The following is an 18,560-nucleotide window of genomic DNA, read 5'->3' as shown; positions in this document are numbered from 1 at the left end:
TGTGTTGGTTTTGAGGACGGCTCTCTGGAGAGTCTTAGCAAAGAGGTCACACGGATAATCAGAGCAATTCTCAGAGACACTGAGACCAAGCTCCACAATTCCCTCCTGGCACTTTCCCTGTAGGAGATACCGCAAGACGTTTCTGTATATTGGGCACAGCGCTCTGCACGGTGTTAGCAGAGACTTTCCCGGGACAGTGAAACCCTATGTCAGAGACACTGAGAAGAAGCCCCAATGTTCCCTCCAGGCACTTTCAGTGTGGGTGCTTTCTCCACGTGGTTCCTGGTTTCACTGCGGCTCTGAAGAGAATGTTAGCAAAGAGGTAACTGGGACAGTGAAAACAGTACTCAAAGACAGGGAGAGCAAGCTCTCTCTTGGCACTTTGGATGTGGGACATACAGCGAGATGTTTGCTGCTTTTGCGTTTGGCTGTTGGGAGATTTACAGCACAAAGATATCTAGTTGATTTGAAGCAGTTCCGAGAAAGTCTAAACATAATCCCCACTTCTCCCTCCTGGCACTTTCCATGTGGGAGATATAGCAGGATGTATATTGGTTTTGAGGACAACTCAATGGACAGTGTAGGGAGAAAAGGTCCTGGCTCCTTGAATGCCGTTTCTGGAGACACTGCGATCAATGTGGGAGATATGTCAAGATGTGTGTTTGTTTTGAGGACGGCTCTCTGGAGAGTCTTAGCAAAGAGGTCACACAGATAATCAGAGCAATTCTCAGAGACACTGAGAACAAGCTCCGCAATTCCCTCCTGGCACTTTCCCTGTAGGAGATACCGCAAGACGTTTCTGTATATTGGGCACAGCGCTCTGCACGGTGTTAGCAGAGACTTTCCCGGGACAGTGAAACCCTATGTCAGAGACACTGAGAAGAAGCCCCAATGTTCCCTCCAGGCACTTTCAGTGTGGGTGCTTTCTCCACGTGGTTCCTGGTTTCACTGCGGCTCTGAAGAGAATGTTAGCAAAGAGGTAACCGGGACAGTGAAAACAGTACTCAAAGACAGGGAGAGCAAGCTCTCTCTTGGCACTTTGGATGTGGGACATACAGCGAGATGTTTGCTGCTTTTGCGTTTGGCTGTTGGGAGATTTACAGCACAAAGATATCTAGTTGATTTGAAGCAGTTCCGAGAAAGTCTAAACATAATCCCCACTTCTCCCTCCTGGCACTTTCCATGTGGGAGATATAGCAGGATGTATATTGGTTTTGAGGACAACTCAATGGACAGTGTAGGGAGAAAAGGTCCTGGCTCCTTGAATGCCGTTTCTGGAGACACTGCGATCAATGTGGGAGATATGTCAAGATGTGTGTTTGTTTTGAGGACAGCTCTCTGGAGAGTCTTAGCAAAGAGGTCACACGGATAATCAGAGCAATTCTCAGAGACACTGAGAACAAGCTCCGCAATTCCCTCCTGGCACTTTCCCTGTAGGAGATACCGCAAGACGTTTCTGTATATTGGGCACAGCGCTCTGCAGGGTGTTAACAGAGACTTTCCCGGGACAGTGAAACTCTATGTCAGAGACACTGAGAAGAAGCCCCAATGTTCCCTCCAGGCACTTTTAGTGTGGGAGCCTTCTCCACGTGGTTCCTGGTTTCACTGCAGCTCTGAAGAGAATGTTAGCAAAGAGGTAACCGGGACAGTGAAAACAGTACTCAAAGACAGGGAGAGCAAGCTCTACATTACTCTCTTGGCACTTTGGATGTGGGACATACAGCGAGATGTTTGCTGCTTTTGCGTTTGGCTGTTGGGAGATTTACAGCACAAAGATATCTAGTTGATTTGAAGCAGTTCCGAGAAAGTCTAAACATAATCCCCACTTCTCCCTCCTGGCACTTTCCATGTGGGAGATATAGCAGGATGTATATTGGTTTTGAGGACAACTCAATGGACAGTGTAGGGAGAAAAGGTCCTGGCTCCTTGAATGCCGTTTCTGGAGACACTGCGATCAATGTGGGAGATATGTCAAGATGTGTGTTGGTTTTGAGGACGTCTTTCTGGAGAGTCTTAGCAAAGAGGTCACACGGATAATCAGAGCAATTCTCAGAGACACTGAGAACAAGCTCCACAATTCCTCCTGGCACTTTCCCTGTAGGAGATACCGCAAGATGTTTCTGTATATAGGGCACAGCGCTCTGCAGGGTGTTAGCAGAGACTTTCCCGGGACAGTGAAACCCTATGTCAGAGACACTGAGAAGAAGCCCCAACGTTCCTTCCAGGCACTTTCAGTGTGGGTGCCTTCTCCACATGGTTCCTGGTTTCACTGCAGCTCTGAAGAGAATGTTAGCAAAGAGGTAACCGGGACAGTGAAAACAGTACTCAAAGACAGGGAGAGCAAGCTCTACATTACTCTCTTGGCACTTTCAATGTGGGACATACAGCGAGATGTTTGCTGCTTTTGCGTTTGGCTGTTGGGAGATTTACAGCACAAAGATATCTAGTTGATTTGAAGCAGTTCCGAGAAAGTCTAAGCATAATCCCCATGTTTCCCTCCTGGCACTTTCCATGTGGGAGATATAGCAGGATGTATATTGGTTTTGAGGACAACTCAATGGACAGTGTAGGGAGAAAAGGTCCTGGCTCCTTGAATGCCGTTCCTGGAGACACTGCGATCAATGTGGGAGATATGTCAAGATGTGTGTTTGTTTTGAGGACGGCTCTCTGGAGAATCTTAGCAAAGAGGTCACAGGGATAATCAGAGCAATTCTCAGAGACACTGAGAACAAGCTCCGCAATTCCCTCCTGGCACTTTCCCTGTAGGAGATACCGCAAGACGTTTCTGTATATTGGGCACTGCACTCTGCACGGTGTTAGCAGAGACTTTCCCGGGACAGTGAAACCCTATGTCAGAGACACTGAGAAGAAGCCCCAATGTTCCTTCCAGTCATTTTCAGTGTGGGTGCCTTCTCCACATGGTTCCTGGTTTCACTGCAGCTCTGAAGAGTATGTTAGCAAAGAGGTAACCGGGACAGTGAAAACAGTACTCAAAGACAGGGAGAGCAAGCTCTCTCTTGGCACTTTGGATGTGGGACATACAGCGAGATGTTTGCTGCTTTTGCGTTTGGCTGTTGGGAGATTTACAGCACAAAGATATCTAGTTGATTTGAAGCAGTTCCGAGAAAGTCTAAACATAATCCCCACTTCTCCCTCCTGGCACTTTCCATGTGGGAGATATAGCAGGATGTATATTGGTTTTAAGGGACTCTCCCCGGAGAGTGTGGGCAGAAAAATTCCTGGCTCCTTGAATGCGGTTCCTGGAGACACTGCGATCAATGTGGGAGATATGTCAAGATGTGTGTTGGTTTTGAGGACGGCTCTCTGGAGAGTCTTAGCAAAGAGGTCACACGGATAATCAGAGCAATTCTCAGAGACACTGAGACCAAGCTCCACAATTCCTCCTGGCACTTTCCCTGTAGGAGATACCGCAAGACGTTTCTGTATATTGGGCACTGCGCTCTGCAGGGTGTTAGCAGAGACTTTCCCGGGACAGTGAAACCCTATGTCAGAGACACTGAGAAGAAGCCCCAACGTTCCTTCCAGGCATTTTCAGTGTGGGTGCCTTCTCCACATGGTTCCTGGTTTCACTGCAGCTCTGAAGAGAATGTTAGCAAAGAGGTAACCGGGACAGTGAAAACAGTACTCAAAGACAGGGTGAGCAAGCTCTACATTACTCTCTTGGCACTTTCAATGTGGGACATACAGCGAGATGTTTGCTGCTTTTGCGTTTGGCTGTTGGGAGATTTACAGCACAAAGATATCTAGTTGATTTGAAGCAGTTCTGAGACAGTCTAAACATAATCCCCACTTCTCCCTCCTGGCACTTTCCATGTGGGAGATATAGCAGGATGTATATTGGTTTTAAGGAACTCTCCCCGGAGAGTGTGGGCAGAAAAATTCCTGGCTCCTTGAATGCCGTTCCTGGAGACACTGCGATCAAAGTGGGAGATATGTCAAGATGTGTGTTTGTTTTGAGGACGGCTCTCTGGAGAGTCTTAGCAAAGAGGTCACACGGATAATCAGAGCAATTCTCAGAGACACTGAGACCAAGCTCCACAGTTCCTCCTGGCACTTTCCCTGTAGGAGATACCGCAAGACGTTTCTGTATATTGGGCACTGCGCTCTGCAGGGTGTTAGCAGAGACTTTCCCGGGACAGTGAAACCCTATGTCAGAGACACTGAGAAGAAGCCCCAACGTTCCTTCCAGGCATTTTCAGTGTGGGTGCCTTCTCCACATGGTTCCTGGTTTCACTGCAGCTCTGAAGAGAATGTTAGCAAAGAGGTAACCGGGACAGTGAAAACAGTACTCAAAGACAGGGTGAGCAAGCTCTACATTACTCTCTTGGCACTTTGGATGTGGGACATACAGCGAGATGTTTGCTGCTTTTGCGTTTGGCTGTTGGGAGATTTACAGCACAAAGATATCTAGTTGATTTGAAGCAGTTCTGAGACAGTCTAAACATAATCCCCACTTCTCCCTCCTGGCACTTTCCATGTGGGAGATATAGCAGGATGTATATTGGTTTTAAGGAACTCTCCCCGGAGAGTGTGGGCAGAAAAATTCCTGGCTCCTTGAATGCCGTTCCTGGAGACACTGCGATCAAAGTGGGAGATATGTCAAGATGTGTGTTGGTTTTGAGGACGGCTCTCTGGAGAGTCTTAGCAAAGAGGTCACACGGATAATCAGAGCAATTCTCAGAGACACTTAGACCAAGCTCCACAGTTCCTCCTGGCACTTTCCCTGTAGGAGATACCGCAAGACGTTTCTGTATATTGGGCACAGCGCTCTGCAGGGTGTTAGCAGAGACTTTCCCGGGACAGTGAAACCCTATGTCAGAGACACTGAGAAGAAGCCCCAACGTTCCTTCCAGGCATTTTCAGTGTGGGTGCCTTCTCCACATGGTTCCTGGTTTCACTGCAGCTCTGAAGAGAATGTTAGCAAAGAGGTAACCGGGACAGTGAAAACAGTACTCAAAGACAGGGTGAGCAAGCTCTACATTACTCTCTTGGCACTTTCAATGTGGGACATACAGCGAGATGTTTGCTGCTTTTGCATTTGGCTGTTGGGAGATTTACAGCACAAAGATATCTAGTTGATTTGAAGCAGTTCCGAGAAAGTCTAAGCATAATCCCCACTTTTCCCTCCTGGCACTTTCCATGTGGGAGATATAGCAGGATGTATATTGGTTTTGAGGACAACTCAATGGACAGTGTAGGGAGAAAAGGTCCTGGCTCCTTGAATGCCGTTCCTGGAGACACTGCGATCAATGTGGGAGATATGTCAAGATGTGTGTTGGTTTTGAGGACGTCTCTCTGGAGAGTCTTAGCAAAGAGGTTACACGGATAATCAGAGCAATTCTCAGAGACACTGAGAACAAGCTCCACAATTCCTCCTGGCACTTTCCCTGTAGGAGATACCGCAAGATGTTTCTGTATATTGGGCACAGCGCTCTGCAGGGTGTTAGCAGAGACTTTCCCGGTACAGTGAAACCCTATGTCAGAGACACTGAGAAGAAGCCCCAACGTTCCTTCCAGGCATCTTCAGTGTGGGTGCCTTCCCACATGGTTCCTGGTTTCACTGCAGCTCTGAAGAGAATGTTAGCAAAGAGGTAACCGGGACAGTGAAAACAGTACTCAAAGACAGGGAGAGCAAGCTCTACATTACTCTCTTGGCACTTTCAATGTGGGACATACAGCGAGATGTTTGCTGCTTTTGCGTTTGGCTGTTGGGAGATTTACAGCACAAAGATATCTAGTTGATTTGAAGCAGTTCCGAGAAAGTCTAAGCATAATCCCCACTTTTCCCTCCTGGCACTTTCCATGTGGGAGATATAGCAGGATGTATATTGGTTTTGAGGACAACTCAATGGACAGTGTAGGGAGAAAAGGTCCTGGCTCCTTGAATGCCCTTCCTGGAGACACTGCGATCAATGTGGGAGATATGTCAAGATGTGTGTTGGTTTTGAGGACGGCTCTCTGGAGAGTCTTAGCAAAGAGGTCACAGGGATAATCAGAGCAATTCTCAGAGACACTGAGAACAAGATCGACAATTCCCTCCTGGCACTTTCCCTGTAGGAGATACCGCAAGATGTTTCTGTATATTGGGCACAGCGCTCTGCAGGGTGTTAGCAGAGACTTTCCCGGGACAGTGAAACCCTATGTCAGAGACACTGAGAAGAAGCCCCAACGTTCCTTCCAGGCATCTTCAGTGTGGGTGCCTTCTCCACATGGTTCCTGGTTTCACTGCAGCTCTGAAGAGAATGTTAGCAAAGAGGTAACTGGGACAGTGAAAACAGTACTCAAAGACAGGGAGAGCAAGCTCTACATTACTCTCTTGGCACTTTCAATGTGGGACATACAGCGAGATGTTTGCTGCTTTTGCGTTTGGCTGTTGGGAGATTTACAGCACAAAGATATCTAGTTGATTTGAAGCAGTTCTGAGAAAGTCTAAACATAATCCCCACTTCTCCCTCCTGGCATTTTCCATGTGGGAGATATAGCAGGATGTATATTGGTTTTAAGGAACTCTCCCCGGAGAGTGTGGGCAGAAAAATTCCTGGCTCCTTGAATGCCGTTCCTGGAGACACTGCGATCAATGTGGGAGATATGTCAAGATGTGTGTTGGTTTTGAGGACGGCTCTCTGGAGAGTCTTAGCAAAGAGGTCACACGGATAATCAGAGCAATTCTCAGAGACACTGAGAACAAGATCGACAATTCCCTCCTGGCACTTTCCCTGTAGGAGATACCGCAAGACTTTTCTGTATATTGGGCACTGCACTCTGCACGGTGTTAGCAGAGACTTTCCCGGGACAGTGAAACCCTATGTCAGAGACACTGAGAAGAAGCCCCAATGTTCCTTCCAGTCATTTTCAGTGTGGGTGCCTTCTCCACATGGTTCCTGGTTTCACTGCGGCTCTGAAGAGTATGTTAGCAAAGAGGTAACCGGGACAGTGAAAACAGTACTCAAAGACAGGGTGAGCAAGCTCTACATTACTCTCTTGGCACTTTGGATGTGGGACATACAGCGAGATGTTTGCTGCTTTTGCGTTTGGCTGTTGGGAGATTTACAGCACAAAGATATCTAGTTGATTTGAAGCAGTTCCGAGAAAGTCTAAGCATAATCCTCACTTCTCCCTCCTGGCACTTTCCATGTGGGAGATATAGCAGGATGTATATTGGTTTTGAGGACAACTCAATGGACAGTGTAGGGAGAAAAGGTCCTGGCTCCTTGAATGCCGTTTCTGGAGACACTGCGATCAATGTGGGAGATATGTCAAGATGTGTGTTTGTTTTGAGGACGGCTCTCTGGAGAGTCTTAGCAAAGAGGTCACACAGATAATCAGAGCAATTCTCAGAGACACTGAGACCAAGCTCCACAATTCCTCCTGGCACTTTCCCTGTAGGAGATACCGCAAGATGTTTCTGTATATTGGGCACAGTGCTCTGCAGGGTGTTAGCAGAGACTTTCCCGGGACAGTGAAACCCTATGTCAGAGACACTGAGAAGAAGCCCCAATGTTCCCTCCAGGCACTTTCAGTGTGGGTGCTTTCTCCACGTGGTTCCTGGTTTCACTGCAGCTCTGAAGAGAATGTTAGCAAAGAGGTAACCGGGACAGTGAAAACAGTACTCAAAGACAGGGTGAGCAAGCTCTCTCTTGGCACTTTGGATGTGGGACATACAGCGAGATGTTTGCTGCTTTTGCGTTTGGCTGTTGGGAGATTTACAGCACAAAGATATCTAGTTGATTTGAAGCAGTTCCGAGAAAGTCTAAGCATAATCCCCACTTTTCCCTCCTGGCACTTTCCATGTGGGAGATATAGCAGGATGTATATTGGTTTTGAGGACAACTCAATGGACAGTGTAGGGAGAAAAGGTCCTGGCTCCTTGAATGCCGTTCCTGGAGACACTGCGATCAATGTGGGAGATATGTCAAGATGTGTGTTGGTTTTGAGGACGTCTCTCTGGAGAGTCTTAGCAAAGAGGTCACACGGATAATCAGAGCAATTCTCAGAGACACTGAGAACAAGCTCCACAATTCCTCCTGGCACTTTCCCTGTAGGAGATACCGCAAGATGTTTCTGTATATTGGGCACAGCGCTCTGCAGGGTGTTAGCAGAGACTTTCCCGGTACAGTGAAACCCTATGTCAGAGACACTGAGAAGAAGCCCCAATGTTCCCTCCAGGCATCTTCAGTGTGGGTGCCTTCCCACATGGTTCCTGGTTTCACTGCAGCTCTGAAGAGAATGTTAGCAAAGAGGTAACCGGGACAGTGAAAACAGTACTCAAAGACAGGGAGAGCAAGCTCTCTCTTGGCACTTTGGATGTGGGACATACAGCGAGATGTTTGCTGCTTTTGCGTTTGGCTGTTGGGAGATTTACAGCACAAAGATATCTAGTTGATTTGAAGCAGTTCTGAGAAAGTCTAAGCATAATCCGCACTTTTCCCTCCTGGCACTTTCCATGTGGGAGATATAGCAGGATGTATATTGGTTTTGAGGACAACTCAATGGACAGCGTAGGGAGAAAAGGTCCTGGCTCCTTGAATGCCGTTCCTGGAGACACTGCGATCAATGTGGGAGATATGTCAAGATGTGTGTTGGTTTTGAGGACGGCTCTCTGGAGAGTCTTAGCAAAGATGTCACACGGATAATCAGAGCAATTCTCAGAGACACTGAGACCAAGATCGACAATTCCCTCCTGGCACTTTCCCTGTAGGAGATACCGCAAGACGTTTCTGTATATTGGGCACAGCGCTCTGCAGGGTGTTAGCAGAGACTTTCCCGGGACAGTGAAACCCTATGTCAGCGACAGTGAGAAGAAGCCCCAACATTCCTTCCAGGCACTTTTAGTGTGGGTGCCTTCTCCACGTGGTTCCTGGTTTCACTGCAGCTCTGAAGAGAATGTTAGCAAAGAGGTAACCGGGACAGTGAAAACAGTACTCAAAGACAGGGAGAGCAAGCTCTCTCTTGGCACTTTGGATGTGGGACATACAGTGAGATGTTTGCTGCTTTTGCGTTTGGCTGTTGGGAGATTTACAGCACAAAGCTATCTAGTTGATTTGAAGCAGTTCCGAGAAAGTCTAAACATAATCCCCACTTCTCCCTCCTGGCACTTTCCATGTGGGAGATATAGCAGGATGTATATTGGTTTTAAGGAACTGTCCCCGGAGAGTGTGGGCAGAAAAATTCCTGGCTCCTTGAATGCCGTTCCTGGAGACACTGCGATCAATGTGGGAGATATGTCAAGATGTGTGTTGGTTTTGAGGACGGCTCTCTGGAGAGTCTTAGCAAAGAGGTCACACGGATAATCAGAGCAATTCTCAGAGACACTGAGACCAAGATCGACAATTCCCTCCTGGCACTTTCCCTGTAGGAGATACCGCAAGATGTTTCTGTATATTGGGCACAGCGCTCTGCAGGGTGTTAGCAGAGACTTTCCCGGGACAGTAAAACCCGACATCAGAGACAGTGAGAAGAAGCCCCAATGTTCCTTCCTGTCATTTTCAATGTGGGTGCCTTCTGTTGCGTGAAAAGGGGCAAAGCGGTTTTAGCAGAAGATAAACCCCCTTGCGTTCTAACACTCCTCACCGAGGTGGGAAGCTAGGTGCGGCTAGGTTTAAATTCTGAGTGATGCCCAATTCAGCACTATCAGTCCCATCGCGTTTAATATGTATTAAACTATTACGATTTGGATACACTAATAGTGGACTGCACCTTCAGTCTAGTCGTGCTCATGAACTAGCACGGCCACTCTCGAGTCTTTGGTCACGTTCAGTGAGAAACCAAAACGACTAGCTACTTAAAAAAAAGTGCAGTTTATTTAAACAACAGATATATAGGTTCTTAGGATTGCCGGTGATAAATACACTGTCTGCAAAGCACGTGCAAATGAAAGTATTGTTACATATACAAAACGCGCGACAAAGTTATAAACGATACAGCCTGGCTTTAAATGTAGAAAAAGAGAGTCTCTAGAGAAATTTCTAAGTTTCCCGAGGAAGCACTCGATATAATCTAAGTCTTACCCAAAGGCGTCCCTATGGGGGGGAAGAGAGGCTCAGCCCGTCGACTGATCCCAGAAGTCAGTGATGTAATTCTTTATGATGGTGTCTTCCCTGAGTATCCCCCCTCTCTTGGGCTATTTTTATACTATTTGTTATCTTCAAGGTGGAGTTTGAGTGACTTTAGTCATACATACTTTTATCATGATTGGTGTAAATTTCTCTCGCTTCACAATTAAAGGTATAGTTTACGAGAAATTCAGGGCGCAGACTCAAGAAGGAGTGGTCGCACCTTGGAGGCGGGTAGCCTTCGGGATGGAGGTGTGTTTTGGTATTATAATAATGACATTATAATGAGCAAAGTTCGCAGAAAGGACAGCATTTCATCAAAATTTGACAAAATGTTGGCTGTGAGCATCTAGCGGGCAGCTAATTGGCAGCTTATCTGTTTCATGGTATCATCCCATTCCTGTATCCGCTATACATCATAAGGTAAAGCCACGGAATAATTGCATCCCGTCCCGTACCTCATGTAGCTTATCAGGGAACCACAGATGTTGTGTCCTTCATGCCAGCTGCGGCTATTTTCTACCTCAGAAGCCTCTTGATTTTATACTTTTCCTTAATGTGTGAACAATGCTGTACTTTTGTATTTTTTAGCCAATTTAGTATTTATTCCACACCTTCTCCACATGGTTCCTGGTTTCACTGCAGCTCTGAAGAGAATGTTAGCAAAGAGGTAACCGGGACAGTGAAAACAGTACTCAAAGACAGGGAGAGCAAGCTCTACATTACTCTCTTGGCACTTTCAATGTGGGACATACAGCGAGATGTTTGCTGCTTTTGCGTTTGGCTGTTGGGAGATTTACAGCACAAAGCTATCTAGTTGATTTGAAGCAGTTCCGAGAAAGTCTAAACATAATCCCCACTTCTCCCTCCTGGCACTTTCCATGTGGGAGATATAGCAGGATGTATATTGGTTTTGAGGACAACTCAATGGACAGCGTAGGGAGAAAAGGTCCTGGCTCCTTGAATGCCGTTTCTGAAGACACTGCGATCAATGTGGGAGATATGTCAAGATGTGTGTTTGTTTTGAGGACGGCTCTCTGGAGAGTCTTAGCAAAGAGGTCACACGGATAATCAGAGCAATTCTCAGAGACACTGAGACCAAGATCGACAATTCCCTCCAGGCACTTTCGCTGTAGGAGATACCGCAAGACGTTTCTGTATATTGGGCACAGCACTCTGCAGGGTGTTAGCAGCGACTTTCTTGGGACAGTGAAACCCTATGTCAGCGACAGTGAGAAGAAGCCCCAACATTCCTTCCAGGCACTTTTAGTGTGGGTGCCTTCTCCACGTGGTTCCTGGTTTCACTGCAGCTCTGAAGAGAATGTTAGCAAAGAGGTAACCGGGACAGTGAAAACAGTACTCAAAGACAGGGAGAGCAAGCTCTCTCTTGGCACTTTGGATGTGGGACATACAGCGAGATGTTTGCTGCTTTTGCGTTTGGCTGTTGGGAGATTTACAGCACAAAGCTATCTAGTTGATTTGAAGCAGTTCCGAGAAAGTCTAAACATAATCCCCACTTCTCCCTCCTGGCACTTTCCATGTGGGAGATATAGCAGGATGTATATTGGTTTTGAGGACAACTCAATGGACAGTGTAGGGAGAAAAGGTCCTGGCTCCTTGAATGCCGTTCCTGGAGACACTGCGATCAATGTGGGAGATATGTCAAGATGTGTGTTGGTTTTGAGGACGTCTCTCTGGAGAGTCTTAGCAAAGAGGTCACACAGATAATCAGAGCAATTCTCAGAGACACTGAGAACAAGCTCCGCAATTCCCTCCTGGCACTTTCCCTGTAGGAGATACCGCAAGACGTTTCTGTACATTGGGCACAGCGCTCTGCACGGTGTTAGCAGAGACTTTCCTGGGACAGTGAAACCCTATGTCAGAGACACTGAGAAGAAGCCCCAACGTTCCTTCCAGTCATTTTCAGTGTGGGTGCCTTCTCCACGTGGTTCCTGGTTTCACTGCGGCTCTGAAGAGAATGTTAGCAAAGAGGTAACCGGGACAGTGAAAACAGTACTCAAAGACAGGGAGAGCAAGCTCGTCTAGATGGGGGACCAGGCCCACACATGGGGGGCCCAGACCCAGGGATGGGGGTTCCAGACCCACAGATGGGGGTCCCAGACCTGGAGATGGGGGTTCTAGACCCACACCTGGGGGTCCCAAACCCATAGATGGGGGACCAGGCCCAGAGATGGGGGGACAGACCCACACATGGGGGGCCCAGACCCAGAGATGGGGGACCAGGGCCACACCTGGGGGTTCTAGACCCATAGAGGTGGGTCCCAGAGCCACACATGGGGGGCCCAGACCCATAGATGGGGGACCAGGCTCACACACGGGGGGCCCAGACCCAGAGGTGGGGGGACGGACCCACACATGGGGGGCCCAGACCCAGAGACGGGTGTTCCAGACCCACACCTGGGGGTCCCAGACCTGGAGATAGGGGTTCTAGACCCACACCAGGGGGTACAAGACCCATAGATGGGGGACCCAGACCCAGAGATGGGGGGACAGACCCACAGGTGGGGGTCCCAGCCCCATAGATGTGTGTGCCCCTGGACACCTGGGTCCCCTCTGCCCCATAGATCCGGGTCCAGCCCCATAGGTGGGGGTCCCCCCGGCCACCTGGGTCCCCTCCCCAGTCCCCTGGGTCCCCCCTCCCCGGGCACCTGGGGCCCTTCCATCCCTTCCCTGGCCCCATGGGTGCCCCCTGCCCCACGGCCGTGGGTCCAGCCCCATAGCCGTGGGGTGGGGCTGTCACCAGACGAGTCGTGCTTCACCCCGCTCTTCGCCCACGAGGAGATGGGGGAGATCGTCAAGAACTTCCTGGTGGTCCACGTCGACCCCCCCGGCATGGAGGAGGGCGCCCCCCCCTACCCCCCAGGGTGCAACCCACGGTGCCCCGCGACCCCCATCGCCCGCCCCCCAACCCCCCCCTCCCCCAGCCCCGCTGATCCCGCCCCGCTTGATCCCGCTTGAACCCTTGATTGACCACCTTGAGTCTCCGTTGCCCCTCCCCGTTGGCCCCGCTGACCCCCAAGTTGGCCCCGCTGACCCACAGTTGACCTCCCATGATCCCATTGACCCCCAAGTTGGCCCCACTGACCCACAGTTGACCTCCCATGATCCCATTGACCCCCAAGTTGGCCCCATTGACCCCACCGACCCCCGAGTTGACCCTGTTGGCCCCCCAGTTGGCTTCACTGACCCCCAAGTTGGCCCCACTGACCTCCCGGTTAACCCCAGTGACCCCCAAGTTGGCCCCGCTGACCCACAGTTGACCTCCCATGATCCTATTGACCCCCAAGTTGGCCCCGTTGACCCCACCGACCCCTGAGTTGACCCTGTTGGCCCCCCAGTTGGCTTCATTGACCCCCAAGTTGGCCCCGCTGACCCCCAAGTTGGCCCCGTTGACCCACAGTTGACCTCCCATGATCCCATTGACCCCACCGACCCCCGAGTTGACCCTGTTGGCCCCCCAGTTGGCTTCATTGACCCCCAAGTTGGCCCCGCTGACCCCCAAGTTGGCCCCATTGACCCACAGTTGACGTCCCATGATCCCATTGACCCCACCGACCCCCGAGTTGACCCTATTGGCCCCCCAGTTGGCTTCATTGACCCCCAAGTTGGCCCCACCGACCTCCCGGTTGACCCCAGTGACCCCCAAGTTGGCCCCGCTGACCCCCAAGTTGGCCCCGCTGACCCACAGTTGACCTCCCATGATCCCATTGACCCCCAAGTTGGCCCCGTTGACCCACAGTTGACCTCCCATGATCCCATTGACCCCCAAGTTGGCCCCGTTGACCCACAGTTGACCTCCCATGATCCCATTGACCCCCAAGCTGGCCCCATTGACCCCACCAACCCCCGAGTTGACCCCGTTGACCCCCTGTCACCCCCCCGTTGACCCGTTGACCCCCCCCTGCCCCCCAGGTACCAGTACCCCTCGCTGGAGCAACTGGCCGAGATGATCCCCTGCATCCTCCAGTACCTCAAGTGAGTTGGGGGGCTGCCCCATAGCGGGGGGGGGGGGTCAGGATGACCTTGACCTCGTGACACTCCACCCCCCGCCCCCAGCATCGCCAGCATCATCGGGATGGGGGTGGGGGCCGGCGCCTTCGTCCTGGCGAAATTTGGGGTGAGTGGGGCTGGGGGGGGGGGGGGCACATGGAGGGGCTCGGGGGTGGTTATGGGGCATCTTGGGGGGGGGAGATCTGTGGGTCCTTGGAGGGGGGGTCCTGAGGGTCTCTGGGGGGGGTGTATGGGGCATCTGGGGGGGGTTCTGTGGGGTTCTGTGGGTCTCAGGGGGGCTATGGGTCACCTGGGGGGGATCTGTGGGTCTGGCGGGGGGGTTGCGGGGCATCTGGGGGGACACATGTGGGTCGGGGGGGGGGGGAGTGTCATTGTGGGTCTGGAGGGGGTTTGGGGGGGTTCCTTGGGGGAGAACTTGGGGGTCGCTGTGGGGCTGGAGGGATCTGGGGGGGTTCTGGAGGGGTCCTGAAGGGTCTCCGGGGGGGGAATTTGGGGGTCTGGGGGGGTCGCCGTGGGTCTGGAGGGCTCTGGGGGGGGAATCTATGGGGCTGGGGAGGTCGCTATGGGGCAGGGGGGTCGCTGTGGGGCAGGAGGGCCCTTGGGTGGGATCGCTGTGGGTCCGGAGGAGGTTTGAGGAGCTCCTGCGTTGGGTTCTTGGGGGTCACTGTGGGGCCGGCGGGGAATCTATGGGTCCGGGGAGGTGTCTATGTGGCAGAGAGGACCGCCGTGGGGCAGGAGGTGACCCCCGGCCCTGCCCCACAGCTGCTGCACCCCGAGGCGGTGGAGGGGCTGGTGCTGGTCAACATCGACCCCCAGGCCAAGGGCTGGATGGACTGGGCCGCGCACAAGGTGGGGCGGCCGTGGGGCGGCCATGGGGCGGCTGTGGGGCGCTCTAGTGGGTCTCCGTGGGCATATGGGGCACCTTTAGGTCTTCTATGGGTCTCCATGGGGCACCTATGGGTCACTTATGGGTCTCCATGGGGCTACGGAGCAGCCGCGGGTCACTTATGGGTCTCCACGGCGCTATGGGGCACCTCTAGATGTTCTGTGGGTCACTTACGGGTGTCCATGGGACTATGGGGCACCTATGGGTCCCGCCGGGTCCCTGTGGGTCCCACGGGTCTCTGTGGGTCCCATGGGTCCCAATGGGTCCCGTGGGTCTCTATGGGTCACTGTGGGTCTCTATGGGTCTTATGGGTCGCTATGGGTCTCTGTGGGTCCCATGGGTCCCTGTAGGTTCCATGGGTCCCGTGGCTCCTTATGGGTCGCTGTGGGTCCCATGGCGCCCCACTTGCTGCCCCACAGCTCTCGGGCCTGACGTCCTCCACCACCGACATGATCCTGGCCCATCTCTTCACCCAGGTGGGGCCGGGGGCACTTGTGGGGCCGGGGGGAGGAACTTGTGGGGCTGGGGGCATCAGTTATGGGTCCTGGGGGGTCACTTGTGGGTCGGTGGTGAGTCAGCCGTGGCCCTGGGGTGGGTCAGTTATGGGTCTCGGGGTGGGTTACGGGTCGGTTGTGGGTCCGGGGAGCGGCGGGGGGTCAGTTGCGGCTCACTTGTGGGTCTGCCCCACAGGAGGAGCTGTCGGCCGCCCCCCCGGCCGTGCAGAGCAGCCGGGCCCGGCTGGGGGCGACCCCCAACGCCCCCCTGCTGTGGGGCATGTACAACAGGTGGGGGGCTGTGGGGCACTGGGAGGCACTGGGCTGTACTGGGGGGCACTGGGAGGGGGCTGTGGGGCACTGGGAGGGCACTGGGTTATACTGGGAGGCACTGGGGGGGGGCTGTGGGGCACTGGGAGGGCACTGGGATATACTGGGAGGCACTGGGAGGGGGCTGTGGGGCACTGGGCTATACTGGGAGGCACTGGGAGGGGGCTGTGGGGCACTGGGAGGGACTGGGCTGTACTGGGGGGCACTAGGAGGGACTGGGCTGTACTGGGAGGCACTGGGAGGGCACTGGGCTATACTGGGAGGGCACCGGGGGGGCACCGGTGTGTACTGGTGTGTACTGGGGGCACTCACCGTGGCGGTGGTGGCTCCCTGCTCCTGCTCCTGCTCCTGCCGGGGCCGCGCAGCCGCGGTGACCTGGGCCTGGCGCGCAGCGGGGCCGGCAGCCTGCGGTGAGCGACCCCCCCTCGCCCCTCTGACCTTTGACCCCGTGCCTCCGGGATGGCCTCCGACCCCCCACAGTGACCTTTGACCCCCTCTCCCCTCCACCCCCCCCCAAAGCTGCCCCATGTTGCTGGTGGTGGGCGACGGCTCCCCCCACGAGGAGGCCGTGGTGAGTGACGTCACCTGACCCCGCCCCCCCGTGAGGTCACGTGCCGGGGTCACATGGCCCGTCCCGTGACCCTCGTGGAGTCACGTGACCCCCGCCACGGCCCGTCCCCCCCCCCCCCAGGTGGAGTGCAACGCCAAGCTGGACCCCACCCAGACCTCCTTCCTCAAGGTGACCTTTGACCCCCCGACCCCGTGACCTTTGACCCCCTACACCGTGACCTTTGACACCCCACAGATGGCGGACGGAGGGGGGCAGCCCCAGCTCAGCCAGGTGAGGGGTCAAAGGTCACCAGCGCCAACGGGGGGGCGTGGCTTAAGGGGGAGGGGGCGTGGTCTGGGAGACTGAGGGGGAATGGCCTAAGGGGGGGCGTGGCCTGGCACCGGCCTTCTATGGGGGGCTGTAGGGGCAGGGCTTGGAAGGGAGGGGGCGTGGCGTAAGGGGGCACCAAAGCCATAGAAGGGGTTGGTTGGGGGGGGCGTGGCTAAGGGGGGAGGGGGCGTGGCCTCAGGGCGTCCCCCATATAAGGGGGGTGTGGGTGTGGTTTGAGGGGGAGGGGGCGTAGCCTAAGGGGAGGGAGCGGGGCTTAAAGGGGAGGGGCCCCCTATGGGGGGGTTGGGGTGTGGCTTAAAGGGGGCGTGGCCTAAAGGGGCGTGGTCTTGACCCCCCCCCCGCCCCCCCCAGCCGGCCAAGCTGACAGAGGCCTTCAAGTACTTCGTGCAGGGCATGGGCTACAGTGAGTACAATTAGTGCTCATTAATATTCATGAGAGCTCATTAACCCCCCCCCGCGGGGGTAATTAATCCCCCCCCCCCCGGGGAGAAATTAGCACCCAAGGGGGGGGGCAATTAATTGCCCTGGGGGGTAATGAAGACCCCCGGGGACAGCAATTAATGACCCCTGGGTTAATTAGTGCTCCGGGGGGGGTAATTAACTGCTTTTCCTGGGGTATAAATCTGCCCGAGGGGGTGGGGTGCATTATTAGCCCCCCTGCAGGTTAATTAATGGCCCTGGGGGGGTAATGAATGGCTGCGGGGGGGGGGGTGTGTGTGTGGGTAATCAGTGACCCGGGGGGGTAATTAATTGCTCTGGGGGGTTAATTACCCCGCCCCCCAGTCCCCCACGTCCTGGACCGCAAGCGCAGCGTGGGGCCAGGTAGGGAGAGACGTCAGCGATGATGTCAGTGGTGATGTCACGCGTGAGGCCACACCCTCCCCCCCCGCCTCACGTCACCTCCCCCCTCCCCCTCCCCCCCTCCAACGTGTGACGGCACCGCCCCTTTGTGAGGTCACGTGTGATGTCACGGGGTGCACGAGGGGCGTGGCCTCGGGGAGGGGGCGTGGCCTCGGGGACGCCTCCCCTGCACTAACCCCGTGGGGGGGCGTGGCCTAATAAAGGGGGCGTGTCCTGCAGCTCCGCACTAACCCCACTGGGGGCTTGGGGGCATGGCTTGCGGCAAGGGGGCGTGGCCTCCTCCCTTCCATTAACCCTATTGGAGCCGCTTGGAGGGGGCGGGGCCTGTTTCCTTGCGTTGGTGCAGGGCGGGGCTTCGGGGAGGGGGCGTGGCTTCGGGGAGGGGGCGTGGCCTACACCCCGGGGGCGGGGCCTGAGGGCATTTCCCCCTGCACTAACCCCCCTGGGGGGGGGGGCGCTGCGGGGGGCGGGGGGGACTCCAAGGGGCGGGGCTTGCGGGGCAGGGGGCGTGTCCCCTGACGCCACGCCCTCCCGGCAGTGGCGGCGGCGGCCATGACGCGCCTCTCCCGCTTCCGCACCGCCTCCGTCTCCAGCTCCGCCTCCGGGGAGGGCGAGCGGGGCCGCAGCCGCACCCTCTCTCGGGGCAGCCTGGGGGGGGGCGCCCCCGCCCCATAGACCCCGCCCCGCTTTGGATTTGGAAGGCCACGGGAACCCCCCAAAAAAACGCACCCGGGAAGCGCCAAAACCACTCCAGGGTCCCGTCCCCCCCCCCAAGTCCCCCCCCAAACCCCCTTGGAACCCCCCCCCAAATCCATCCCCAACTCCCCCCCCTCCCGCCCCCAAAAACCCTGGGATGCCCCAAAACCACCCCAGGACCCCCAAAAATCCACCCAGGACCCCCCCAAATCTACCCAAGGCCTCCCTGAATCCCCCCCAACCCCACCCAGGACCCCCCAAATCTCTTGGGATGCCCCAAAACCACC

At 54.3% G+C, this 18,560-nt stretch overlaps 1 protein-coding gene across 1 annotated transcript; it reads left to right on the top strand.

Moving 5' to 3' along the window:
- The first annotated feature begins 12,772 nt into the window (after positions 1-12,772).
- On the top strand, positions 12,773-18,252 carry LOC141737186 (protein NDRG2-like). The gene is made up of 13 exons (XM_074571828.1): positions 12,773-12,776; positions 12,838-12,958; positions 14,007-14,069; positions 14,151-14,211; positions 14,868-14,954; positions 15,411-15,467; positions 15,682-15,776; positions 16,181-16,225; positions 16,335-16,386; positions 16,507-16,554; positions 16,621-16,656; positions 17,068-17,119; positions 18,116-18,252. Exons 1-13 carry the CDS (start codon positions 12,773-12,775, stop codon positions 18,250-18,252), a joined length of 858 nt encoding a protein of 285 aa, XP_074427929.1.
- Positions 18,253-18,560: the final 308 nt, after the last annotated feature.

This window comes from Larus michahellis, unplaced genomic scaffold, assembly GCF_964199755.1.
Source record: "Larus michahellis unplaced genomic scaffold, bLarMic1.1 SCAFFOLD_51, whole genome shotgun sequence".
NCBI lineage: Eukaryota > Metazoa > Chordata > Aves > Charadriiformes > Laridae > Larus > Larus michahellis.
This window is presented reverse-complemented; position numbering and strand designations above follow the sequence as displayed.